Source organism: Ips typographus, linkage group LG13 (genome assembly GCF_016097725.1).
Source record: "Ips typographus isolate SLU linkage group LG13, UJ_Ityp_2.0, whole genome shotgun sequence".
NCBI classification, from domain to species: domain Eukaryota; kingdom Metazoa; phylum Arthropoda; class Insecta; order Coleoptera; family Curculionidae; genus Ips; species Ips typographus.
The window spans coordinates 695,107-722,143 of record NC_138434.1 but is presented as its reverse complement, the minus strand read 5'-3'; the positions used below and the strand labels follow the sequence as shown (position 1 = coordinate 722,143).

Here is a 27,037-nt window from a genome sequence, read left to right as displayed (position 1 = left end):
TGAATTAACGATCACAGGGTGGTTTGAAAAATTTACTTTTTCTCATTTTTTCAGTATTACAGATAAATCCAAAAATTATATATCGTTGAAATCGTCTCGATGTGCCCTATTTAACAGTTAAATAACATACAGGGTGTTCCATTTTAAAAAAAACATAAGTTTGGTCTGTCACACTTTTTTGGAAACTAATTCTACAACTTTTGTCATATCATAACCAAAAAAAGTTTATAATGAGACACCCTGTACATAACAACTATTTGTAGAGCAACACTTCAAGAATTGAATCAAATGACATCAAATATACACGGTGTAATTGAGAAAACTTTCATTAGGGATACAACGCTACTGTTCTAATTGACTGTTGATGTCTTCGGGACTCTTCAGAGTTACGTTGAAAAAAATGGATTTTTTCCAATTATTTCTAAGTTTTATTAATAAATTCAATGATAACAGAGCAGTAAATGTCTGTTTAAGGCTTTAATTCGACCCCCTACGCACTTTTTTATGCGTAGATACTTCAAAACTTTCTTCTACGCTTAAACACACTAAAATGAAGAAATCCTACTTTAAAAAGATTTTTGAAGATACGAAAAACCAGTTTTTATTTAATTTCTTCAGTGTTTATGACCTGGTTGAAAACAAAACAAGTCTAGGATTACCTAGTGCCACGTGCGACCATTTGGTCCAAAAATATGGGCTCTAAGAAAAGCCAGCCGGGCCCATGGTTGTGGGTAGCGTTTGTTTTTTTATTATTATGAAAAAAGCTGCGTTGCCACTAGCACCAACCATCACACAGAAAAGTCTATAGTCGCCTGACAAAGTAGAATAGATTGAATACATGGCAACGTTGCAGGAATATACAAGAAATTCAAAACGCCTACTAGGCAGCAAAGTGCATGCATGTCACCGATAATATTGCGTCACTGAATTGTAAAGCAGCTAAATTCGAAAAAAAGTCCAATTGATTGGTAGCCAGCAAGCCTTGGTCTAATAAATTTGAATGTTATAGGTATGTAAAGTGTGTTATTCTGACCAATGTAGTGGTAGAACGTGATATGCTGCCTGAACTGGTAATTACATTCTGTGACATAAAATACTCTTTGGAATTTTGAATGGTTTTGAACCAGTATTCTAAACCAAAATCAAGTTCAACTTTTAAATTTACATCAAATTACCTATACATTACAATTGTTGATACGTTTTGACCTATTATTTATAAGGTCTGGGTTAATGCGGTAGACAATAGCCCTTTTGTGTACAAAAACGTTTCCCCGATACAAAGTTCTCAGTTGATTAGCAATTTTACCTAATTAAGCATATTACCACGGTGTAGGTGGTTGCATATTGTGTGCAACTTCATTAAAATGATTTCTCCAGTCACGTGGTGATTACCAAGACAAAAGCGATCCCCGAAAAGTAATTATAACCTTTTAAGATGCCTTTCTGGGCTGTCTAAAAATTACTCGGCAAGATTACAAAGAGATAAATCGTTTTAAAGCACGAAATATGAACCGAATGTTCGTCGAAGCATATTTTTTGATCCTTGACCATGGAAAAGGGGGTCTGACGTTTTGACTGAAGGCATTTTTACTGAAACGGCGTCGTGGCGAGATCAATTTAGATATGTGCGAGATGTTTTAGAGTCTCGTATATGTTTTATATGCGGTGTTTGATGCTATCTCAGTCACTATTCATTCTACAGTGATTAAGGTTCTTGAGTTTGCAAGCGTTTCAGAACCAGTTCTCTGAATTGCAGATACACGATCAAAAGGTCACATTTTTCATATTAAAAACCAAGTTATGACCAAGTTTGTCAAAACCTAACCTAATCTAACTGAAATTGAGTATTATCACAAAGAGTGCCTTGACCTCGGTGTCATTATCTGTCACGTGATCGTTCTGTTGCCATTAACAATGATATCACGTGGTCTAGTGTCGAAATATGTTCGTTTCAAGAAGTGTCAAAAACTAACCTAACCTAACTGAAATTGAGTATTATCACAAAGAGTGCCTTGAACTCGGTGTCATTATCTGTCACGTGATCGTTCTGTTATCATTAACAATGATATCACGTGGTCTAGTGTCGAAATATGTTCTTTTCAAGACGTCGTAAAAAGTAGAAAAAACATAATTTTTGTTATTTCTGCGAAAATACAAAACTGAGCTCATCATTGTAGTAACCAGAAAAATAGGCTTAATTCAAATATGCAAAATTGCAAGATGTTTTGAACTGTCAGTGAGAATGACAATAACCAAAAAAATGTTTTTTTACCTATCTGACAGTTAACACTTTTGCGTGTACATTTTTCTCATTTTGGCGACAAATCGTTCCGTAAATCGCCGTAAAGTGGACAGTAATAGACCGGATCGGTTGATAAAAGGTGTCCAAAAAAGGCAAACGTCCCGAAAAAGAAGCACTCCCGACCTAAAGTTATCTTTACGCGGGATCAAAATCGAATATGGAAGAATCGGACAGATGTACGATCCCTTCAACACGAAATACAGAGTGTTTCCATGTTTATGGTTGTTTTAGAGGTATTTTCGTATAATCGCTCGATTTTTAAACGATCTGATAGTATTGTCTGTTGATTCCGACATGGATTTCGGTTTTATGTTTATGCGGTTGAGGGCCGATAGTGACATAAGTTTTGTTTTTTTCCAGTTTAACTACCAACTTTAAGTTGCGTGGTGCCTAATCTTCCTTGCTAAAAGTGACTGTAAATATCAAATAACTTGGTATGCAGCTTTAAGGAGGTTGCCTAACGGATTTCTCTTTCGTTCGATAATTGAAAATGCCTATATTTACATGGATTCCTTCTAACCTGTAAGTGTTTGGTTTACTCATTATCCCCTTACTGCGTAAATACAATTTTTTCAATTTTAACGAAGGCAATCACTCATCTAGTTGTAAACAATGAAATCCTTCCCCATCTCTAGTTTAAGGTGTTGTCAGTTGTCAGTTATATTTGACAGCTGACAGCAAAATAAGGTTAAGAAATAAAATAATACAGTTTTTTTCTGTTTTCTTATTCGATTACAGTCCCTTTGAAGGGAAATTTGTTAAAAAATACTCCAATTGCAAAACACACAGAGAGCGAAGAAAAAGCAGACCATCTCAGGACCCCAAAACAGTCAAAGCATCTCCCCGATGCATGCGCAATAAATCTGAAACTTCTCTCGACTAAACGTCCCGGTACCGCGGTTCTTTCTTTGCTGTTCCCGCAAACCAAAAACTCGAAGAATTCCCTTATAATGGGTTGGCCTGTCGCGGTCAGCGGTACGATTAAAAAGCAGGAATTTAGTAAGAAAACTGCTGCCATTGTACGTCCAGTTGCATAGCCAGGTAATTGCGGTAAATATATAATTGCCGGTCAGATATGCAGTCCAGAATGTCTTGGGTGCTCATGTAAGGCCTTTTTATTGCCCGTCGTGGTTTACTTTTGATATTTTAACAAGATGAAATCATCGCTGCCACTGTAATTATGGGTAATTTTGTCTCGGGAAACTTTTTTTTTCATCTTCAATGATATTTTAGTAGTATGTTCCACCCTGTATCTTGTTTTATTAAATAATATCCCAATGGAAAACGCCAGCCATTACTCCAACTGAAAGTTGTATGACAATTGACATGAATGACGGACGGTTAGACGGTTTTAAACTTAAAAAGTGAAAATCCAAAAATCCAGCACTAGTGACCCTTGGAACTGTACAGGGTGGACATTTTTAAGGGCTAATTCAATTGTTCTCACATTCTTTGAGTGTTAGCTTACCAGCTTTAATTAATCCAAACATTATTAAGAAATTATCTATGGCGTCCAAGTTGCTTTTAAATGAAAAAAAATTCCTTAATAGGGAAAACAACTGTCAAACTTGTCATTGTTACTGTCAAACGCGATTTTTGAAATCTACGTCAAATTCTAGGCCTACCTGACGTAAAATCTTTGAATCGATATTCAATTGTTTTTGCTCTAGCATTTAGAGGCCACTGGCACTTTCTTAATGGATTTAGAAGCCTCTTGACAATTTAAAACAATTTCTAGAAGGTTTGCAGTATCTAGAGAGCTCTCGCAGTTTAAAACACTTCTGGAAGGTTCTGGCGGTTTTTAGAAGATTGTCAGTTGCCACATAATTTTTGAGACACACTCTAATTCAATCAATAACTCTGTATTTGAGATTTAAGATAATGCAAGGAGACACAAACGAGCTGAAATGAATGTAGGTTTCGTTCGTTTTGGCACTTTATGGAGCTACCAGAGTGTGACATCACAATGACGTAGTTTGACAACACCGTAACTTAACCAACTGTCAAATTACGTCATCCTGACGTCACATTCGCGTTGTTTGCACCATAAAGGGTAAGAACAAACTGTATTTATATTATTACTTTTAGTCTTAACTCCTTCACTTCGGTAAGTGGAAACCCTGATTCTGGGGGGGTTCTGAAACTTTTCGCAAAGTTGTCAGGGGCATTTCGAGGTCCTTGGCACATTCAAAATGGTCCTCTGGCAATTTAATATTGTTGTAGAACACCCTAGTACTTTTCAGAAAGTTCTGAATAGCATTTGGACGTCTTTGGCACATTGAAAATGATTCTAGAGGCCTCTGGCAATTTAATATAGTGGTAAAAGACTCTGGTACTTTTCAGAAAGTTCTGAATAGCATTTAGAGGTTTCTGGTACTTTCAAAATGGTCCAAGAGGTTTCTAGTTACCAGAGACAAACCTTACTTTGACCACCCTCCTCGAAAGCAGAAAATGTTGGTGCACTTTTCCAGAAATTCGTCCAACAAAAGAAAGCTAATGAACGGGGTTTATCAGGTGACGTTGAGCGGGCACGGCTAAGTTGCCTCGTTTAGCCGCTAGAGGGCGTCAAATTTGACTCTCGTTTTTTTGCAGTTTTTGCTCAATATCTCGAAAACGTTTCAGGTTAGAGGTCTGAACTTATAACCACAAATGCACCTCGATGAGATGCAATTTTTACCTTCTATACACTTTTTTGATACCATACACCGTTTAACTAATTAATCCAAACATTATTAAGAAATTATCTGTGGCGTTTGACACAGTTTCGAAGCCATAAACTGGTTAAAGTGTAGGACGTTCGTATAAAAAAACGGAAAGAACGCCTACCCACCCTATTCACAATTTCTTAATGATTATAATAGGACTATGCTAAAACGCAAGAATATTTTAATGGTAATACGTCAAAAACGCGTTGGTTGCTATTACAAGTTCAGTAAAGTTTGACCAAGTGAATGAATGATTTTGCAATTGTAGGTCACGTGGTACAGCATAATATGCAAATTGTTTACCTGTGAGCTTTCTGAATTGCCTTATCTGCTGCGTAAGTTTGTCTAACATAAAAATTTCTACGTGTTTATTCTCTGTTTGATAACCCATCTTGATTGATGTGTAAATAACTGGATTTTTGATGCTTGTTTTTGGGGGTAAATGACTTCTATACGCTTAACGAACAAAACTTCTTTAAATAACCACTTCATCCACCGGCTACCTTAACCATATGGTGTCCTAAAATGCAATGTTCAGTTAAAGTGAAAATTGCCATAAACCGTTAAACACTCTAAGAAGAGGACTCTATCAAAATAATTCAGGGCGGTCCGCAGTGAAAATCTGACATTTGACCACACAAAACAGACCAGTTTGCGTGATTTCAAGACAACGGCTATGAATAATATCATAACGGCCTTATATCATATTTTTTCACCTTAAAAACAATAAAATATGACGGAATTTAGCGGCGACGGTTGATCAAAGCTCAATTAAAAATCTGGCCGGGGTTTGGGTTGATGAAATTGTCCGATACCGAGTGTTCGAGGCCGAGAGAACAATGACTAATTTAAATTAAAATTGGAGCGAAGTTCGATGGCAGGTTGTAGATGTCCCGGATTAAATGACCTTTGCTTCATAATTTTTGAAATTGCCTAGCAATCCTAGTACACCATCCAGGTACGTTTAAGGTGCAATTCATTGACTTTTTTTTTGACAGAGTAAGTAGTGAACATTGATGCATCAACTTTCCTAGAGGGGACACTCGTAACTGTCTCTCAGAGTTTTTCAGTCTGGTCATGAAGGTTAGACAGTTTTAAACCTAAAAATTAAATTGCCTTAGCATAGTTTCAGAATTTAAAATTAAAAGTTAGGTTAGTACTAGCTGGAATTGATTCTTCAGGATCTGCGTTTACAGTGTAAAACGTCATAACACGCGTGACCCAAACTGCACACATTTGAAATTTACATCTGTATACAGTTTCTCTGTGCTGATGTAAACGGGAGCTTTTGCAGCAGAAATTTGATACTTTTTGAAATGGAATCCAAACGTTTTTTTTTTTGCTCAAATAGCACCCTCGACCCAAGTCCAACATGATTGAAAGCCTTTAGGAAAATTAAAATTGCTGGTTGCATAATAATATAAACGCCATGGGAACCAAGACAGATGGTACCTAAACCCCAACCAAAATAGTCTAACCTGATTAAGAATGCATTGTTTTATACCCGACCTTCAGCTGCTGTGGTTCTCAGGAAAAATACTAATATCACCTAAAGTAAATCATTCCTTGTCCGACAGTTTTGTGATTCTTTTGGACTCATTTGATTGGGAATTAATTTGAAACCAATTTCCAACCAAACAACTCGCATGATCTCCAGATATGGAAATACCACTTTAAAGCGCCGAGTTGGGATTTGTAGATGTTTGCAGGTTTCATTGCCATCACTCAATTAATTATTCAAGTTGGATTTTGCTTTGCAAAATGGTGGTTAGGCAACTCTAGTAGTATAACCTCAGAAATTTGATACTAATTAGTAGTCAAGCACAAACTTGTGGCGCCAATTTAATATTCAAACACCATTTGGGAAAACGACGTTAGAAGGAATGCCAATTTCGAGCCCAGCAGGTCACCTGGGGCTGGTAGGAAACCCAAAAATGCTTGGTGCACCTCCCACCGATTTTCTAATGGCTCTCTAACCAGTGGTTTGGACCTAAACAATAATAAATCTTAGGTGCCTTTAAATTACATATCGAAACTGCATAAAATATCACTTTTAGAGTGTGGTTCTTGGCTTACTCTGTAATTATCTTTGACTGTTCCCTTCAGGTTAAATTATATCAGTTTTTGGTTTGTATGGGTAAAATCTTTACAGAAAATCCCTTAATGACTTGTTTGAAGCCAATTACAATACTTTGGGTTGATATCAAAAGGGAACCCTGTACAGGGTGTCCCAATGATTAAAGTGTAAACAGTATCCTTTAGACTAGACTTTATACAGGTGTGGTAAATCCAAAACCGACCATAGGAAAACCGCGTAACGGACAGAGAAATGTACATTATTGCATGCGGGGGACTAAGACAGAAAACGAAAAAAATATCAAGTAGGCCATATTTTCAGCGCGCTGTTGCCAAACGCCAAAAATTAATTTTGTCGACGGTATTGGAGTGATACTTAACGTTTGGCAACAGCGCGCTAAAAATATGGCCTACTTGATATTTTTTTCGTTTTCTGTCTTAGTCCCGCGCATGCAATAATGTACGTTTCTCTGTCCGTTACACGGTTTTCCTATGGTCGCTTTTGGATTTACCACACCTCTGTATGTATTTTGTTCAATTAAGTTTCATGACGTTAAGGTTGTTTTTAGTTTATTGTAACTTTTAACGTTTACGGTTGAAATTAGAATCAAAACTAATAATTGCAGGCTAAAAACGAAAAAAAAAAAAACAACAAAATGTTCTTAAACATACCAGGTGTTCAAAAATTAGCAGAATTCACTGAAAATTATCACAATTGCTTTAACAAGGGTTGTAATGAATGTCTATGAATTATTCCAGTGGTGTAGCAAAAGCTTTAATAAGTTTTACAATTAATTAGCTGTATTTTGTGTGAGGAAATTAAACCGGATTTCCAATATCTCAGCAATCGAATTAATTACTTATATCCTACCTAGCATGTGGGTGGTTCATGCGATCAAACCACTTTTAAATGTAGGTTTCCTTTACATTATCATAGGCAATTATAAGTTATAGCCTACGTAACTCAATTAACTTTTTCCCTAACAAACGTCACTTTTGCTGAAGGTGTACAAAGTATCACTCTGACTGCGTTTATATCGAGCAAATTGAATCCTATACGATCAGGTAAATCGCCATAAACTGTCTGGATGTAAACAGGATTGATTTGACATTGACACGTTTGTCATTTCACACACTGAATCCGATTGAAACGTCACTTTTTAAACGAGATGTACGGGATTGCATAATCATTTGACATTTGACAATTGAACATCACAAAAACTTTGTAGGTCGCTTGTTTTAAGGTCGTTTGACAGCTGACTGCGACATCTTGTCATCAATGTCAGTTCTATTTTGTATCTTTTTTTATTTTGTTGCTGTCTTGCTCTGATTCAATGGACCAATCCAAACCAAGCTATTAACTACGAAAACAACTTAGAATTATTGTTCTGTCCGCTTCAATAATCGGATTAAAGTTACACGATATAAACGTAGACCGGTGGTTAAAAGAAACAAACTGGCCGGCTGTACCACAGTGGTTCAACACTTCATCTTTTACCTTTTTAACAAAAGGAACCCTCTTGATCTTTATTGTTTACCGGTGAGCCTTGAAAAGAACAAATTACATTCTCCTACCTGGATCGTGGCACCCGCTGGGGCTCTAAAATCCAGTGGTGGCTCGTCGGTATTTTCTGATCCGATACTAATAAAATACAATCACATCACAGAAACAGCGTAAACTCGTGGTAGGCCGGAATTTTTCTTCGAATCAGTAAAATTGCCACAAAATTGAAAAATGTGTGTAGGTCCGCCTACGCCTATGTGCACATGTCTCAACGTATGTAAATCTGGCAACAAGCCACAAAAAACGATAATAATAACCGGTCAAATCGGCCTGTTGCCTTGTTAATTGCTTGTTCTAATACGGTGTTGCCTAATGGTCACTTTTGGGTTAATGGTTTTGACTGTTTTTTTTTTTACCATGCAGTCTGATCACTCATGACGCGAAAACTCCATTTCATATCAAGTTCATCAAGTCAAGGGTGCCTATGATATCTCCATATCATAGGCACCCTTGACAATGACAGTGACAGTGACAGTTCTGTCGTTAATAGTGGATGTCAACTAAATAATGTGCGTCTATTTCTCTCCGTTTAATAGCAATAAAGAAGGATGGAACTATACCTACGTATTTTTTGGCTTGGGTTTTTAAAATAACACAGGACCGTACTGTGATTTTTTAGTTTAATGAGCCGCAATTAGCGTTGTAATAGAATAACAGTGGAGACATCAACAGTCAATTAAGTGACAAACACTTTGATGTCTCAATGGTTGAACGATTTTTTTGGTGTATTAATTTACAGCTATTTTCATGATATTTTCCAAAAATCCCTTTTTTTAAAAAGGAATTTCAAACAAAATGGTGGAAATACCTTACCAGATACAGTTAACGTTCAATATTAAACTAAAAAAAGTCTAAAAATGGCAATACACTATACTGCATGCGCGTTGCCTACTTACTCGACCGTCGAAATCCCTCGCAGCATCATATTTCTATGTCCCTCTTTGTTTCGCTCGTGCTCGTCAACGTTTAATAACGGTTTTCCGTCCTTGTCGTGTGCTGGACCTCGTACCACCACTCTCGGTACTATCATCCTCGTGCTTTATTCGCTTTGAATATTCTAGTGCGGTACCGCATCGTTTTGAAGCGGCAAACCCACGCGTTTTGTTATGATGGTTTCCACTAGGTTAGTGACTTCACCTAGGTGGTACCGTGTGGTCTGATTATTTAAACATTTTTGGTTCTACTCGAACAAGCTAAAAAAAACATAAAATTTGTTTTTACTTCACCTTACAATAGACATCTAAATGGTAATTAATCAGCAAGAAAATAATGATCTATTAAGTGGATTCCAATGTTTTTGGTAGAATTAAATGGTTTTTAATAGTTTTGTGCAGGTAAACATGTTTCTTAGAATTTACTATAAAAAATTGTTTTTTGATTAACTCCTAATCTACTTTTTTTCCCTCAAGGTTGGTGATTATTAGCGAATTTCACAAAAAGCATATTGATAAGGGCTTGTATTGAAATATTATCGATTTTAGGATACAATCGCCTTTCATTCGGCTGTCAATAACCTCGTTTAGGACCCTTATTTGTCCTAATAAATCAATATTTGCAAATTATACCAAATTCTCAATAATAATTTTTTTTAAGTTAAACAGTTGTCAGTTTAGGATCGTCTTCACGGACAAACATCAATGAAAACCACCGGAAATTTGTATTATAATATCAGTAACTTAATAATCTGCAAAAATCAGGACTGTAACTACAATTTTATAAATCGTGGGTAGCTAATACTTGGATTTTGCATTAAACTTGCCAATAAAGAACGCCATTACTCTTACCGAAAGTTTAATGACATTTGACAGGTGAATGACGGACGGTTTTAGAGCTAAAACTTAAAAATCCACAAATATTTATATCCACTTTTATAGCTTGACAAAGTATGACAACACTGGAACAAATTACAAACTTATATTTTGCCATTAAGGTTGTTTTTTGTTTGCTGTGACTCTCCATGCTTATGGCCATTTCCATTAGATTAATCCCTGGTTTGAAACCAATTTGAACCTTAATCAATTAGGTTAAATAATTGTTATCTACAATTACGTCATAGCTGAAATTAATCAAATCGAGTTCCTAGATTTACCACCAGAGAAACAGAAATTCCATCGAGAGCGAGGCGGTACCGAAAGGCATGGTACCAGAAACGTTTGCCGCTCGCTACACAGCCGCTCTCACCTGTGTACGACTGCCCAGGTATACCAGAAAGGTAAACCGTGCGTTGTTTTGGTGTTTTCAGTACCCAGAGTTCAGTCAGTACCGCCGTAACGGCTGGAGTACCGCGCTCTGCTAAAACATGTGAATCCACTTGGAAACGGCGTCGAATATGTCGGCTCCGGATAATCGCGAACCGTGGATTTGGTTACCAATCTCGAGTACTACCCTCAATTGTTCTTGTTTTAAACATGGTACCATCCCGGTACGAACCCGGACGAACGTTACGGTATTTGGCTGGTTTCTAGTTGTGTTAGTGTTGTTTTTATTGTTGAGGGGGTGTGAGGGTGGCAGGAGGAAACACGCTTTTATCGGAAATGGGGGACATTTTACCGGATCTAGTGTTACCCAAATGAGGACTAGAGCGGGGGGGATTAGTAAGGAGGAGGATTTTATTGCGAAAGGAAAAAGTAAGTTGTTATCGGAAAATCACGTGAGTAAACATTAAGCGCGGGAAAATATTGAGGCGTAGTAAAACTAGTAAATCAACACCGTATCGATATCAATTATCAAATAAACAATCTCCTAAAAATTTACTTTAAAATATTGTATTACCCATATTAATATCAAACCTTTTGGTTTAAGTAGCAGTGCAATCTGACCCTTATTTCACAATGTCCTAGAAAATTTAAAAACTAAAATTTTGAGGGTGCGTAAGGGCGATTCCGGCCCTTAAAAGGAAACCACGCACTGAAAAGTGTCAAAAAATGCCAAACACTGTATTTGAATGTATTTTCAAGGTTACTTCCAAAAGGGTGGTACCTAGAGCGATTTTGACACCGGATTCGAGTTTCTGAGGTGAAAATTGCTATAAAACGACACTTTTTTAGGTTGGTACCAATAAGGTGGTATTTTATGGAAAAACCGTCATTTGGACAACATTTTGGTGCACTTTTCCATTTAATCGTGAATAACTCCGTTATTCGAAACTTTCTGCAAAAAGACATGAGAAGATTGTAGATAGGCAACGAATGGGGCTATCACATGACATTGACTGGGGGTCGCTAAGTCTTACCGTTTGGCCGCTAGAGTGCGTTAAAGTTGATTCATTTTTTTCGTAAATTTTTGCAAATATCTCATAAACTATTCAAGTGAGAGATGTGAAATTGTTACCATATATGTATCTCGGTGAGAGGCAACTTTTACTTTCTATACACGTTTTTCGTACAACGCACCGTTTCTCCTAGAAAATTCAAAAACTAAAATTTTGATTTTTTTTTAAGGTTAGGTACCACGAATTTTCGGGCAAAAATTTGAAAATTTTAAATCCATTTTAACTGTGCAAATCCGTTTGTATGAATGGTAGAAATGTGACGTAAGGTGCAAAAAGGCGATTCCGGCCCTTACAAGAAAACCACGCCCTGAACTGTCAAAAAATGCCAAAAACTGTATGTTTTCAAGGTTACTTCCAAAAGGGTGGTACCTAGAGCGATTTGGACACCGGATTCGAGTTTCTGAGGTGCAAATTGCTATAAAACGACACTTTTTCAGGTTGGTACCAATATGATGGTATTTCATGGAAAATTCCCTGGAAAAAATGTCATTTGGACAAAAATTCGGTGCACTTTTCCATTTAATCGTGAATAACTCGGTTATTCCAAATTTTCTGCAAAAAGACCTAAGAAGATCGTAGATAGGCAACAAATGGGGCTATCCCATGACATTGACTGGGGGTCGCTAAGTCTTACCGTTTGGCCGCTAGAGGGCGTCAAAGTTGATTCATTTTTTTCGTACATTTTTGCAAATATCTCACAAACTATTCAAGTGAGAGACGTGAAAGTGTTGCCATACCATGTAACTCGGTGAGAAGCAACTTTTACTTTCTATACATTTTTTTCGTACGACGCACCGTTTCTCCTAGAAAATTCAAAAACTAAAATTTTGACTTTTTTTGAAGGTTAGGTTAGGTTAGGCACGAATTTTCGGGCAAAATTTTGAAACATCAAAAACGGTGGTACCTACAGCTAATTGACCACTAGAATCGAATTCCTCAGCTCAAAGTTACCATATAAAGCCAATTTTTCCGAGGTGGTACCAAAATGGTGGCTGATTCTACCTAACCTTATTCAAAGCTCAAAAAAACAGCGATTTGGACAAAATTCTGGTACACCTTAAATCGTGAATAACTCGGTTATTTGAATCATTTACAAAAAACACATCAGATGTCAAAAGAAAGCTAAATGAGTGAGGCTATCACGTGACATTGGCCGGAGGGCGCTAAGTCTCACCGTTTGGCCGCTAGAGGGCGTCAAAGTTGACTGAATTTTTCTGACCTGAAATCACATTTTCAGCCAAAATCTATTTTCTTTAAGTTAGTAAACAAATTACCAAACCATGGACTTTTTGACTTCTATTTTGAAGAGGTTTAAATATTTTCTCCAGACTGCATATTCTGGAAACGAGAAAAGGGAGTTTATCAAGTGAAAGGTGCGTAGAATGTGACAGGAACCTGCTATTGTAAGCTACTTCTTTCACATTCTCATCATCAACACCCAGTTAGTACCCAGGAGTCTAGTTCTTGAAAGCAGGGAATTTGGTGTTAAAATTGTGACTTGATAATGGCAGGTCCCTGTCACAGTATAAGTTTATTTTGGTAACTATACCTTTCAAGAATACGGATCAGCAGGTCAAAAAGCTTTATTTATCTAAATATTGTATCACTTTAGGCTTATCTATGGTAAAATTGTAGTTATTTATATTGTCCATTGATAAGCTAAAGTACTTATTTGGTGTAGTTTGACCTAGAACATCCCATCAGTCAAAAAGGACAAAATTATGTTTTAGGTCTGAAGGGCAAATCATTTTGCTGTAGAAGATATCATTTCCACATATATCAGTTCATTTTGTTATACTACCAATTTTAGACTTTCATATTATTAAATACTGTAATAACATACAAAAATGCTAATCAAAACTGAATGAATATAACTTTTACACGTTTCCTGTTATGGCATTGTTCCATCGAAATTTCACAACGTTAATTATTCCAATTTGGTTTACTTCGACCACACAATTTATAGATATTTCCTGTGACCCATTTAGTCCCTTTGGCAGAACCAAAACCACTCGCGAGTACCAGCAAGCCTATACTCACACAGGTGTTCTCTGGTTTAGCTTTAAAAAAGCACAACAAGGAATGCAAAGCAGAAAGTGGGGCTCTCGACTTTATGTGCTTGTGTACTTCGAGTATTTAAGCACGGGCACGTTTTTTAAATATTTAACCTTCCGAGAAGTCTCGGAGAAACAAAAAGCGCTGAAAACACAAATTTATTGTATATTATGAGCGAATGCCATTAAAAACGGCCTGGCAACGTGTAAATGCCATTTTCTCGCTCGTTCGAGATGTGCCCCAAGTGTTGACTCAATTTTTTACTTAACCAGGATGTTCAGGTGTGCAAATATCAGAAAACCGTTTGCTTCAATCTACAGAGACGTTTGTTGCAGCTTTTCCACTAATTGAATGACGAATGAACGGTGACCACCCGGTATAATGAATGTACTAAGTGACTTTGTACAAAAGTAACTTGGGGTATTTCAAATTAGATTCTAGAGCCAAAAGGAACGAAAAGTATTACAAAACAATATGTCATTTGATCATTGGTCACGTGACAACTTTGATTGACACTTTACGACCAAATCGTTTTGAATAATTGTTCTGTATGTATCTATGGAACATAAAACGTCACTTCCAATGTGACGTCATTTGTTGACGGGTTGTTCCTGATTCCGTCAAGTGTCGACTGTCAACGTCAAAAGTGTCTTTTAGTTGCTGAATGAATGCTGAAAGCTGGTGGATATTTTGGGACCTAAAATTGACAACAGTTTTTCAGTTTTTTTGATTCGATCTAAAGATAACTACAAAATATAAAACTCTGAATTAAACATAACCAACAAAAAAAAAACTACGCCAAGTTTGACATCTGTCATCTACTCGTTTCTGATTATATACATATCTTTCTCGCTTTACAGTAGGAGTGAGAGAAAATTGCGCGTCAAATTCTGAACATTGTTGCCAATTTTTTAACATCAATATTGCTTGTTTGCAAATCTGCCTTTGTTTCTACCTTAACGACGACCGGTTGTGCGAAATGAACGATTTCATAACTCAACGTGCAGTTTCTAGGTACGCTCAGACGGTTGAAGAGATTTTGTTCAGCTTGGAGATGAAATTTTGCATTGTCCTTGCAAAATTCATCGTAAATCGCTTCAAGATTATCGTTTATTGCGGATTTACAGGGTGTGACCTCAAAAAAAAAACCAGACAGTTTCTCACGAAAAGGTTAATAATTGTTGAGAGCAAATATTGACAATGTTGGGATGATTTATATTGCGATGGTATTATCATGGAGAATCGGTGACGCAATTTCAGTAAAAGCCGGTTTAACGGTTTCTAATAACAACATTTAAGCAGATGATACAGGTTTTTAGGGTGATTATGTCACTTTGTCAAATGTCAGTCTGTTCATTATGACTTTTTAAAATCGTTTTGGTATTAATACCAGTTAATCTGTCAGTTAATATTGTCTTGAAATACATGCTAATCTTTGTAAACTGGGTAAAACCAGTGGTAAACAAAACGTTTAAATTGTTTTATTATGTATTGTGCGTACAGACAATGTTTGTGAATCAATAAACAACATGCAAATTGTTAATTAACATTTTGAATATTCCAAAACCACTAGACGATTCTAGACTTGAGATACTTTTAGATTTTTACAAACAAAAAAGTGCTTAAACTCTATTAACTTTTGATACTTGAATATCGTTTCTCTTGTAGACCTATTGTAACCATTGTGCCTGTATAAAAACCATATAAAAACCAATTTGTTTATGTACAGGTTTGGAAGTAATTAAGAACGTTGAATGGCCCCTGATTCCTATCGGGAACCAATCAGAGGCCAAACAGCAAGTCATACTTCAATTTCGTTGGACATGTGGTATGTTACAGGTTTTTTGTTTGCCACGACCTTCAGAAGATTATCTTCCGAGTATCTTCGCGGCCATTAACATACACCGCGACGAATTCGTTTATTAATATAGTTTATTAAAATTGTTTTTAAAAACAAATCCCGAGAAGAACCCAGCCACCGTGGCCGAGAAGAAGAAGAACGACGCGACCATATGTTGTTTCGTCTAGCAATTACTGTAGTTTTCAGGACTTTCCTCCCGAAATGAGGAAAACATGTTATTTGACCTTTATTGTCTCGGAAATTAGAGGTAATAAGGTATAATCAACAAAGCACGCCATGTTTGATGTAATGAGTAAGTTAGGTACCCACAATTATTGTGACTATACAGATGATCTGCTAGAAAATATAATAAACTGTCATAATAACCGAGTTATTGGCTGTCATCATTGACACACACACCAGATGGTGTTCAGTGACTTGTGTCACAACTAGTTTTGATTTTAAAATCTAAAAATGACGAATAAGACTTCAACTAAAATAATAACAAAACAGAAGCAAAGAACAACTTTCTCTAGTCATTTGGACGGAGGCAGGTTAAATAATTCCGAGAGTGTTTTTCAGCCATTGTGCACCAGTACCACTCTCTTGGGTGCCCGATCTGGGTCACACCGAGCCCAGACTCGATTATTTGCACTACCAAAACCGAAATAGATGAGAAAGTCGCGAATTCAGAATCCGGTACCACTCTGTTTACGTAATCAGTTGTACGAAACTTGACTCTTTTGGTTGGTGCACTTTAAAATTGAGTTAGAGCCAGGAAATCCGGCTTTAAATGTAAGATAACCAGAGGTCTGTTGAAAATGGCCTTTACCATTTTTCTACCTGGCCAGGTCTTCCAAAAAAAGGCAGTTCATTATTATGCACTTAAGGATTACAGTGGGGCAAATAATAGACTAGAACCCTTGGGGGTTTTGTTCCTTTTGGGAAACTAGTAACTTATACCTTGTTCTCACAGAAAAAAATGGCAAAAACCAGAATATCAAGTGTACTATTTGCTCGAAACCCAAATCAGTTGGTTTATGAAATCAGATGATAATTCCTAAATTATTATAAAAAAAAGGAATTTCACTATGGCAGAGATGAAACGAAACACACGCATTTACTTGCTATACCGTTATAAACGAGTCTTCGGCAGTATGGCGCCGTCGTAATACCTTGACTCTACCTGGCCAACCATACATGGAGATGCAATCTTACTATCTAAAAGAGCCTGTAAATTCTGCGGTGTTGCCTTTTTTTTTCTTTTAACTCAAGAATTCTATTTTACTAATCGTTGCCTAACTAGAGTTTTATAATAACAAGCCACAATAGAGTCTTAACAAGTTCAGAGTCAAAAATTTACAGCTTATACCTGGTTCTCAGGTACTGAAAAGAACCATATAACAGTGGGTCCTAGGACCAGACAGGTGCAATTGTTTTTGATGTTTACCACTGCTTTTAACAGATTCCTAAGATTTTGTTTTCAGTACGAATGGTAAAAATCATCTTTTATTTACATTAGCAGCACTAAGCTATAAACTGCTTTTATTGACCAATCACAGACAACCCAGAGAGAGACATGATTGGACTATAAGGATTATAAGATTTAAGATTTAAAATCGTCCTGTCAATTGTCATAAAACTTTCAGTCAGAGTAATGGCGTTAACTGATTAGTGCAAAATTAAGGTATTCACCAAATTCTGTATAAGTTGGTGGATTAAAAACGCCAAAATAATAAAGTTCAGGTTAGTGTTGTTGGATTGGATGGAATATTTAGTCTGCTAGGTCGCTAGACCAAGCAGGCCTAATTTTGACAATTGTCACACGTGACACTCCATTGTATACGACTAGGGCAGTCACGCGTTAACTGCCAGATTATAACAGTATATAACATTTTCCAGAAAATTTCCAAACCTTTAAGTCACGATTTACCCAACTTTTCGGTGGTTTAATGGCTGATAAAATGATTGAACCACCGACAAAACATCGGCCATTGTGACCTCAGTTTTTGTGGCTTTGGGGGGGTATCGAAAAGCCACTGTCGACAGGTCCAAATGTGACCAGAACGCCAAAATGATGATAATTAATTTGTAGTGGCATTTAAAAAACGGAATAACTGGGTGTTTGAGGCTCGTTCTCTTTTTGACAAGTGGGCGAACCTGTTGCACTTATAGACCGTACGCCTGGTACTGCCGGTACTACGCTATTGTCCCCGTCGAGAATGTTACCTTTTACATCTGTTGGGAGTTTTCTTCTTTATTCACCATCAAGTTTTCCTAGTAGCAGTAAATTAAAATTAACTGTTCCTATAACCACAATGTTGCAATAATTTTTATGTTTTCTTAGAAACTAATACTTGTGCAACTCCTAAAACTACCAGGGACAATCACAAACAAGAACAAAAATAAATCAATTAATATGTTTCTACTGATGACTAATTAATGTACAGTACACTGTACCAATTAACTACCTAAACCAAGGTAAAAACTTTAATTTAAACCCAATTTCGTTGCAAAACAATGAATCGAGATTACATATCTTTTGATATTTCTTCCAATCCCTATTAAAAATGCAATCGTATTTATAAGCTGTTAGATTGTGCACCAGTTTTTATTCAGAGGGGATGTTATCGGTGCATTTAATAAATTTGTGAATCCTTTTTTATTGTACACTGAGAAAAATTTCACTTTATTGATATTTTGTTAGTTAAATTTGTTGCAAACTTTAGTAGTTAACTATCAATTGGTAACTGACATTTTGGACTAAATAGGTTGACTTACCTCTAAGTTTAATACTGTAATTTTACACACACTTATTCTCCAGTTTGTAATTAACACAATAAAATCAACACTGCTGCTTTTACTTGACTATTATTATGAATAATAACAATATAAACAATAATAAATTTCAAATTGACAACTTAACAGCTAAACTTTAACCTTACCTTGAAGTTTATGACAGTTGACAAGTGATGAATGACGGACGGTTGGACGGTTTCAAACCTAAAAATTGAAAATCTAAAAATCTTAAGTCCACCTTCATTGTGTTCTGTGTTGGATAACCAATCAATTACCTTATGACCATTGCACTGTATGCTGTAAAAATTTATTAATAATTTAAACATTTTCAATAAGCGAAAAGTGATGTTTTTCGGTTTGTTTTGCGCTTTCTAACATTCTCAGTGTTGTTAAATCACGTGACAGTCAGTCTTAAGTTGGTAAGAGTGTTTCTCAGTGTAACCGGTCGCACCTAACCGCCATCATCAGAAACAAGTCATTCATCAACTTGTCCCTCTTGCAATTTCTTATAGATGATAATGTCGAAACTTGCTGTTTACATTATCACACCAATTCAAGGAACCCGAAACAACCGAAGTAAACCTGCCCGATACACATATTTCTTTTTACCGTGGAGTTTGATTCAGAACGTGATTCGTTTTAAAGTAAACACTTTTATTAATCAAAATTAAGTTCTACAAGTTGTTTTTTTTTGCAGTTTGCATCGGAACCAACGGTCGCATGTCGGTACCATCCAACCGGGACCATCACTACAGGAACCTGAAGGATCGTTTCACCAATTGTACTTACGTGGATGGAAACTTGGAGTTAACATGGCTGGAGGACAACAATTTAGACTTGACCTTCTTGCAGTACATCAGGGAGGTTACCGGTTACGTACTGATTTCCCATGTAGATATTAAGAAGATTGTTTTACCAAGGCTGCAAATTATTAGAGGGAGAACGTTGTTCAAAATGAATGAAGATGACTACGCGTTGATGATCACTTTGAACAAAATGTATTCAGTTGAGCTTCCCGCATTAAGAGACATTCTGACTGGCAGTGTGGGCATTATAAACAATTACAATCTATGTCACATTAAAACAATAGAATGGAAGGAAATCATATCAGACCCTAAGGCTAAAGACACTTACGTGTATAATTTTACTTCAAACGAACGAGACTGCAGTCCTTGCCATAAGAAATGTATGAGAGGATGTTGGGGCGATGGTGAGGAAAACTGCCAGAAATTCTCCAAAACCACTTGCAGTCCTCAATGCGCTGAAGGAAGGTGTTTTGGACCTAACCCTAGAGAATGCTGCCATCTGTTTTGTGCCGGAGGTTGTACCGGTCCAAGACAAAACGACTGTATAGCCTGCAAGAACTTTTACGATGATGGTGTCTGCACCAATGACTGTCCCCCAATGCAAATCTACAACCCTGCCACCTATTCCTGGGAGGTTAACCCTAACGGGAAATACGCTTACGGTGCCACTTGCGTGAAAAAATGCCCTGAACATTTGTTAAAAGACAACGGAGCATGCGTCCGTAGTTGTCCTTCGAACAAAAAAGCCCAAGACGGCGAATGCGTGCTGTGTGATGGACCTTGCCCTAAAACTTGCATAGGGGACACCACAGTACACTCAGGCAACATTGATTCTTTTGTAGGCTGCACCGTAATAGAAGGCTACCTCAACATACTCGAAAACAGCTTCAAAGGCTTCCAACAAGTCTACCCCAACTTTACTTTTGGGGAACGTTACGTAGAAATGCATCCGGATCGCTTAGAGGTGTTTAGCACTCTAAAAGAACTCACAGGATACCTCAACATCCAGGCGTTCCACAACCAGTTCAAAAACCTCTCGTACTTTCGAAACCTGGAGATCATCCACGGCCGAGTACTGCACGAGTACTCATCCTCTCTGTACATAGTGAAAACATCTTTAGAGTCGCTGGAGTTAAAGTCGTTGAAAAAGATCAACATGGGAACGGTGGTGATTTTGGAGAATTCGCATCTGTGTTTTGCCGAAGCCATCAATTGGGACAAAATCAAGAAAAGTCACGAACACTCGTTGATGCTGTCCAACAACAGCGATCCCAAAACTTGCAAAGCTAAAGGCTTGGTGTGTGACGAACAGTGTAGCAGGGATGGCTGTTGGGGACCTGGACCTGATCATTGTTTGTCTTGTGCTAATTACAGGCTGGGGAATAAATGTCTGCAAAATTGCAGTGTTGAACCTGGGTAAGTGTTTTTTGTTTGTTTACATTCATTTTGGTTGGGAATTCAGCACTAGTTTCATAAGTGAACGTGACAGGTGTCATATTATTTATAATGTTAGGTTAGGTTATTATTTATAATAAAACGTCAATATTGGCCCTTGTTTACAAATGTGGCTTCTAGTAGGCTGTGAATTTAAGTTTGATTCTAGTGTGCTGTGCGTCACGTGCTACGTGCCCACGAATGAAATGCAATTTTACATTGTATATTGATCATTACATCGGTGTTGTTAAAAATTACGTTTATTTCCTATTTTCCTACAATATTGTGGTTCAAATCTAACTTAAAGGTTACAGGATTTATTTACTTTTAAAAATGGTTTAATGTAAATCATACTTTGGTCACCTTACTGCTACTATTTCTCTAATGTAATCCAATGATAAGAAAAGAGAAGAAGTCGAAGCAACACTTTATAAATGACGGATGTAACGTCATTCAAATATCACAATCACATGACCACTTTATCAGAAAGACCAGCAGGTGTCTTGTGACCAACTGGCACGTTAGTTTATCTCTGTCATTTTGCAACAGTTTTCTCTTCTTATCTCAGGAAGGCGTTACCAAAACCGTTTCAATTAAATACTCAATGGGTTAATTAATTTATTAAATTTTTAATTGCAGAATTTACCGGGCGGACAATCGCGAATGCAAAACTTGTCACCAGCAATGCGGTTCGGCTTGTCATGGGCCGGGCCAGGATAATTGCACCACGTGTAAAAACTTCAAAGATGGACCGTACTGCGTCGATAAGTGTCCCGTCAACAAATACGTCGAAAATGGACTGTGTAAATCTTGTCATAGTACCTGCGTCGATGGGTGAGTTTCATTTCTACGTACCTGGTCTGTTCCATGTGTGTGGGACTGGTTTACCGTTATAGATTTAAGACGGTACTAATTAGAATTGGTATAATAAAAAAATGGTGACTTTCATTATTTATCCTCGTTAATCAGCATAGAAGATTGGTTGAGTTTACTTGGTAAAGTTAAGAGAAACTGTCAAATTCATTCAACTCAGTCTAGAACATTAGGTCTGTTCGCAGTGAGAATCTCCAACTATAGTAGTCAGAGAAATAGATTGGTCACAAGTCAGAATACGTCATAGTCACGTGAGCATTCAACCAATAAAACTTGACATTTACTGTTTCTGAGTTGCTTCTGCGAACAGACTTAATAAGTCTATTTGACACTTTTCCGTGTTGTCATATAACTGTCAAAATAACAACGGATTTCAGACTGCTTAAGTGAAAACTGGCAAATTCAGTCAACTCACTCTTTGACATCAGTTATTTCAGTCTTATCTTAGGCCCTATATAGGGTGGACAGAAGAGGATTTTCCCAGCTAAAATTCTGGTTCTGATTGGTCCATTTGTATTTCAGATGTACCGGACCCAAAAACACCGTAGGTCCAGGTGGTTGCACGTCTTGCGAACTGGCAATAATGAACGAAAACGCCACAGTAGACATTTGCCTATTCCACAACGACACTTGTCCCGACGGTTACTATTTCGAGTGGTTCGGGCCTCAAATTCACGAGGATTCTTCGCTGAAAAGTCTGAGTGGGAAGGCCATCTGCCGAAAATGCCATCCCAGGTGCAAAAAGTGCACCGGTTACGGTTTCCACGAGCTGATCTGCCAGGAGTGCACCAATTTCAAGAAAGGCGAACAGTGCGAGGACGAGTGCACCCTGGACCACTATCCCGACATTGCTACTCACGTTTGTATACAGTGCGATCCGGAATGTCGTGGCTGTACCGGTCCAGGTCCGGAAAATTGCGTCATCTGTCAGAATTTCAGGTTGTACGACGACGCCTGGATTGATCCAAACAACACCTTCAGGTCTGTCAAATCCTTAAAATTTTAGCGTTATACTCATAAAGGGATTTTAGGTGTGTATCTGCCTGTCCGCCTGAGTTTCCCTACCGAATATTCCCGGAAGGTTCCGAATCATACTGTTCCGATAAAGTGGAAAGTTTTCCTCTCATGGCAGCCAAAGGCCCTACCTACATTGTAGTGGCGTCAGTTTGTACTGTAGGAGCTGTAGCAGCCATTCTAGTCCTAGTAGGCATTCTGCTTTACTGTCAAAGGAAGAAGAAAATAAGCGAAAACGCTTTGAGGATGACCATGGCCATGGCACTGAACACTGATGATAACGAACCCCTACGACCAAGGTAACACACATTACAACCACCACACTTACAATCAAACTAACATATTTCATTGTTACAGCAATGCCCCACCAAATACAGCCCATTTGAGAATGATTAAAGAAACAGAAATTCGCAAAGCAAACAAACTGGGTTGTGGTGCATTTGGGGTGGTATACCAAGGAGTATGGGCTGTTGAGGGTGAACACTCAACGAAAATTCCAGTGGCCATCAAAATCCTTAGAGAAGACGCTACGTCATCGTCAAACAGCAGCAAAGACTTCCTGTGTGAGGCCTACATCATGGCCAGCGTCGATCATCCTAATTTGTTAAAGTTACTCGGTGTTTGCATGACTTCCCAGATGATGTTGATCACTCAATTGATGCCGTTAGGATGTCTGCTGGAGTTTGTCCGAAAAAACCACGACAAAATTGACTCAAAACGAATGTTAAACTGGTGTACTCAAATTGCTAGAGGAATGGCCTATCTTGGTAGGTTCTGATGATTTGTATAGTAAAGTAAAGTGTTATTGGCGTAATTTTTTAGAGGAAAAACGGTTCGTTCACCGTGACTTGGCCGCAAGGAATGTGCTAGTCCAGAAACCGAGTTGCGTGAAAATCACCGATTTTGGACTGGCCAAACTCCTGGACTACAACGAAGAAGAGTACAAGGCGGATGGCGGCAAAATGCCGATAAAATGGCTGGCTTTAGAGTGCATCCAACATCGGATTTTCACTCACAAATCGGACGTTTGGGCTTTCGGCGTCACAGTCTGGGAATTGCTAACTTTCGGCGAAAAACCTTACGACAGCGTCCCCGCCAGAGACGTGCCGGAACTGCTCGAAAGTGGTCAGTATACAAACCAGACTTTGACAGTCAGTGATAACTGACAAATTCTACGTGTAGGTCAACGTTTGCCACAACCCAGTATCGCAACCATCGACGTCTACATGATCATGATCAAATGCTGGATGTTAGACGCCGAGGATCGTCCCTGCTTCAAAGAATTGGAAGAAGACTTTTCGAAAATGTCCCTGGACCCTGGACGGTACTTAATTATACCGGGCGATCGGTACATGAGGTTGCAAGGTGGACTCAACACCCCTTTGGTAAGTTTCGAAAAATCTAGACCACCCAGTAGTTAGTTAGCAGATCATCATTTGTATTTAGTGATACTCGCAACCAAAAATTAAAGAAACCGCGATTTTTATTGGTTGAATGCTCATTTGACGATAACATTTCCTAAAGCAGGTTTTACACCGCGCTTTGATGTCAAAGAAATTCATAAAGAACGAATTTTATCAATGTAAATAGTTATTTACCTAACAAGTGCGGAAAGTGACCAAACCACTTAACCAATCAACCTAAATGAGTATATTTTTGGAAAGCTCACAGTCTGGACTATCTTTTTACTTCAGTGTCATTTAGACGTCAAGTGTCAAATAAGCGAGTTATTCAAGGTCAAATTGTCAAAAGTGTCCAAAAACCACTCTAAAGAAACTCGCGTCACTTTGCTGCCCTCTAGTGACCAAACCACTTAACCAATGAACCTTAATAAGTATATTTTTGGAAAGCTCACAGTCTGGACTATCTTTTTGCATCAGTGTGAGCAGCGGGTGTCTAAAAATGTGTGATTTTATGGTGAAGCAACTTTGACGCCCTCTAGCGGACAAACGGTATGACCAATCAACTCATCTGGGGATATTTTTGGAAAGCTTGTAATCTGCACTATCTTTTGTTTTCTATGATATTTTGACGTATCTTGTCAAGTAAGGGAGTAAATTAGGGTCAAAGCAGCAGATGTCTAAAAATGTGCCATTTTATGGTGAAGCAACTTTGACGCCCTCTAGTGGAGAAACCGTATGACCAATCAACTCATCTGGGGATATTTTTGGAAAGCTTGTAATCTGCACTATCTTTTGTTTTCTATGAAATTTTGACGTATCTTGTCAAGTAAGTGAGTAAATTAGGGTGAAAGCAGCGGGTGTCTAAAAATGTGCGATTTTATGGTGAAGCAACTTTGACGCCCTCTAGCGGACAAACGGTATGACCAATCAACTCATCTGGGGATATTTTTGGAAAGCTTGTAATCTGCACTATCTTTTGTTTTCTATGACATTTTGACGTATCTTGTCAAGTAAGGGCGTAAATTAGGGCGAAAGCAGCGGGTGTCTAAAAATTAGTGATTTTATGGTGAAGCAACTTTGACGCCCTCTAGCGGACAAACGGTATGACCAATCAACTCATGTGGAGACATTTTTGGAAAGCTTGTAATCTTCACTATCTTTTGTTTTCTGGCCTATCTTTTTGCATCAGTGTGATTTTAACGTCAACTGTCAAATTAGCGAGTTATTCAAGGTCAAATTGTCAAAAGTGTTAAAAAACTAAACCAAAGAAACTCGCGTCATTTTGCCGCAATCTAAAAGCGACCAAATAACTGACTATATACACATTTTTCTGACCAGTTACTAGTAGAGAATTCCCTGATTCTCCCACGTACAAACAAACTTGTTATCATATTGTAATAGCTGGTTTATTACAGAGTGACCGAGATATGGTACGATCGTTGGCATCGGAAAACATGGAAATCTCTGAAGTGGACGACTTTATGCACCGACCCAAGTCTAGGGTACCGTTCCATGGTACCGAAACGTCCAACATGTCCGGTATGATGTCGGTATCTCCAGCGCCAGACAAGTACTGGTGTTCCTCGCAACCGATTACGTCAGACGGAAGTTCTGGAATGTATCCCAGCTCCCAGAACCAGTTCAATCATAGATTAACTCGGTATGGCCATCGTCACTTTGATCCCAGTCTCCAAGGGACCCAATCAGACCTTTCTTCCGTAAAATACTGCGGCGATTCAATGAAATTACGAAACGATATGGGCTCTGACGAGTACGATTCAAGCGGTAAATCCCAGCAGGCGCAGGTTGGAAACTTAAAGCTGGAGCTGCCACTAGATGAAGACGACTACCTCATGCCATCTCCTCAACACAAGCAAACCACTTCAACCTACCTGGACTTGAAGAACGCCACAGAACACGTCAGCAATCCAAACTTATTCCCACCAAACTATTCGGAACTGTTCCAAAACAATATCGACAATCCAGAATATTTGATGAGCAACGAGCCAATACCCGCCCAAACGGTAGGTTTACCGGACGTTTCAGAATTTATAGTGCCACCATCTCCAGGTACCAGCGAACCACAGAAAGAACACTACGTCCTACCGAAGAGCAGTGAGGAGGAGAGTGATCACGAGTGTTATAACGAATTTGATAGGTTGAGGAGAGAGATGCAGCCTTTGCAGAAAGACCCTTCATTAGTTTAAACTTTAATTTAAGAACAAGGTGATTTTAGATTTTTAAGGGTGTTTGGAATCGAACTGATACAACGTACAAACAAAATTGTGGTGGCCTTTTGTACTTTTTTGTGCTGAAGCAGTTTGAGCTACTTAACTAGAATAATCCTGTCAATATATAACATGACAATAACTATAAGGTGCCATTTTGTCTTAAAATGGACCCCGTTATTTTTGTACATTATTTAATGTAAATAGCTGGAGAACATAAACGAAATTGGGCGAGTTATTGGAGGAAATAACCGAGCCGGTCCTGAGTTTTTCTTGCCCAAGAAGCCTTTATCTGTGATACTATATTTTAGACGTATAACTGGTTTTAAACTTTAGTTGATTCGTTTTAAGGTTTTATTATTATAGTTCCATACTAATCTCATTTGACTTAATGAAATCTCATTCCTCTACAATTCGTTTAATACCGATACTACAAATTAACTGTGATTTAATGCACAAAATCGCGTTTTAATTATTATTTTATTGTTTTTTTTTTAACACTGAAAAATCAAAATGTTTTGTAAAATAAATAATTTTTCTTTGTTATAATGTAATTAGCACTTAAATTCGTGCCATTTGTACATGATAGAAAGCATTATTGTATATTGACTATTTTCATTTCTTAAAATACATTTATACAGTTTTTAATAAAAATATCCATGTAATA

The 27,037-nt window shown here is 37.7% G+C and overlaps 1 protein-coding gene and 2 long non-coding RNA genes across 7 annotated transcripts in view; 2 read left to right on the top strand and 1 right to left on the bottom strand.

The window, feature by feature from the left end:
* LOC145737352 (uncharacterized) overlaps window positions 1-18,755 on the bottom strand; it is a 26,055-nt gene extending 7,300 nt beyond the window's left edge. For all 3 annotated transcript variants that reach the window (XR_014180356.1, XR_014180354.1, XR_014180355.1), the window contains exons 1-2: window positions 18,595-18,755; window positions 9,544-9,840 (exon numbers count right to left, since the gene is read on the bottom strand). This is a non-coding gene — a long non-coding RNA (uncharacterized LOC145737352). The remainder of the gene's footprint in view (window positions 1-9,543; window positions 9,841-18,594) is intronic.
* LOC145737354 (uncharacterized) lies at window positions 1,255-3,013 on the top strand. Its single transcript, XR_014180358.1, has 2 exons — window positions 1,255-2,535; window positions 2,663-3,013. It is a non-coding gene; the product is annotated as an uncharacterized LOC145737354 (long non-coding RNA).
* Egfr (epidermal growth factor receptor) lies at window positions 10,859-27,037 on the top strand. 3 transcript variants are annotated; one of them, XM_081991992.1, is made up of 9 exons: window positions 10,859-11,274; window positions 19,310-20,834; window positions 21,492-21,686; window positions 22,248-22,706; window positions 22,757-23,038; window positions 23,097-23,506; window positions 23,562-23,864; window positions 23,922-24,124; window positions 25,558-27,037. In XM_081991992.1, exons 1-9 carry the CDS (start codon window positions 10,977-10,979, stop codon window positions 26,347-26,349), a joined length of 4,467 nt encoding a protein of 1,488 aa, XP_081848118.1. In that variant the 5' UTR covers window positions 10,859-10,976; the 3' UTR covers window positions 26,350-27,037. The 3 variants fall into 3 exon arrangements, with proteins under 3 accessions (XP_081848118.1, XP_081848120.1, XP_081848119.1); XM_081991994.1 differs by lacking the exon at window positions 10,859-11,274 and adding an exon at window positions 17,473-17,559; XM_081991993.1 differs by lacking the exon at window positions 10,859-11,274 and adding an exon at window positions 19,040-19,256.

What these genes read in the sequence shown, in the direction of transcription:
- Egfr (XM_081991992.1), top strand. Translation starts at nt 10,977, where the DNA reads ATGTCGGCTCCGGATAATCGCGAACCGTGGATTTGGTTACCAATCTCG. An exon ending in AATTGCAGTGTTGAACCTGG is followed by an intron (nt 20,835 to 21,491) that starts GTAAGTGTTTTT and finishes TTTTAATTGCAG; the next exon opens with AATTTACCGGGCGGACAATC. An exon ending in GCCGGAACTGCTCGAAAGTG is followed by an intron (nt 23,865 to 23,921) that starts GTCAGTATACAA and finishes TTCTACGTGTAG; the next exon opens with GTCAACGTTTGCCACAACCC.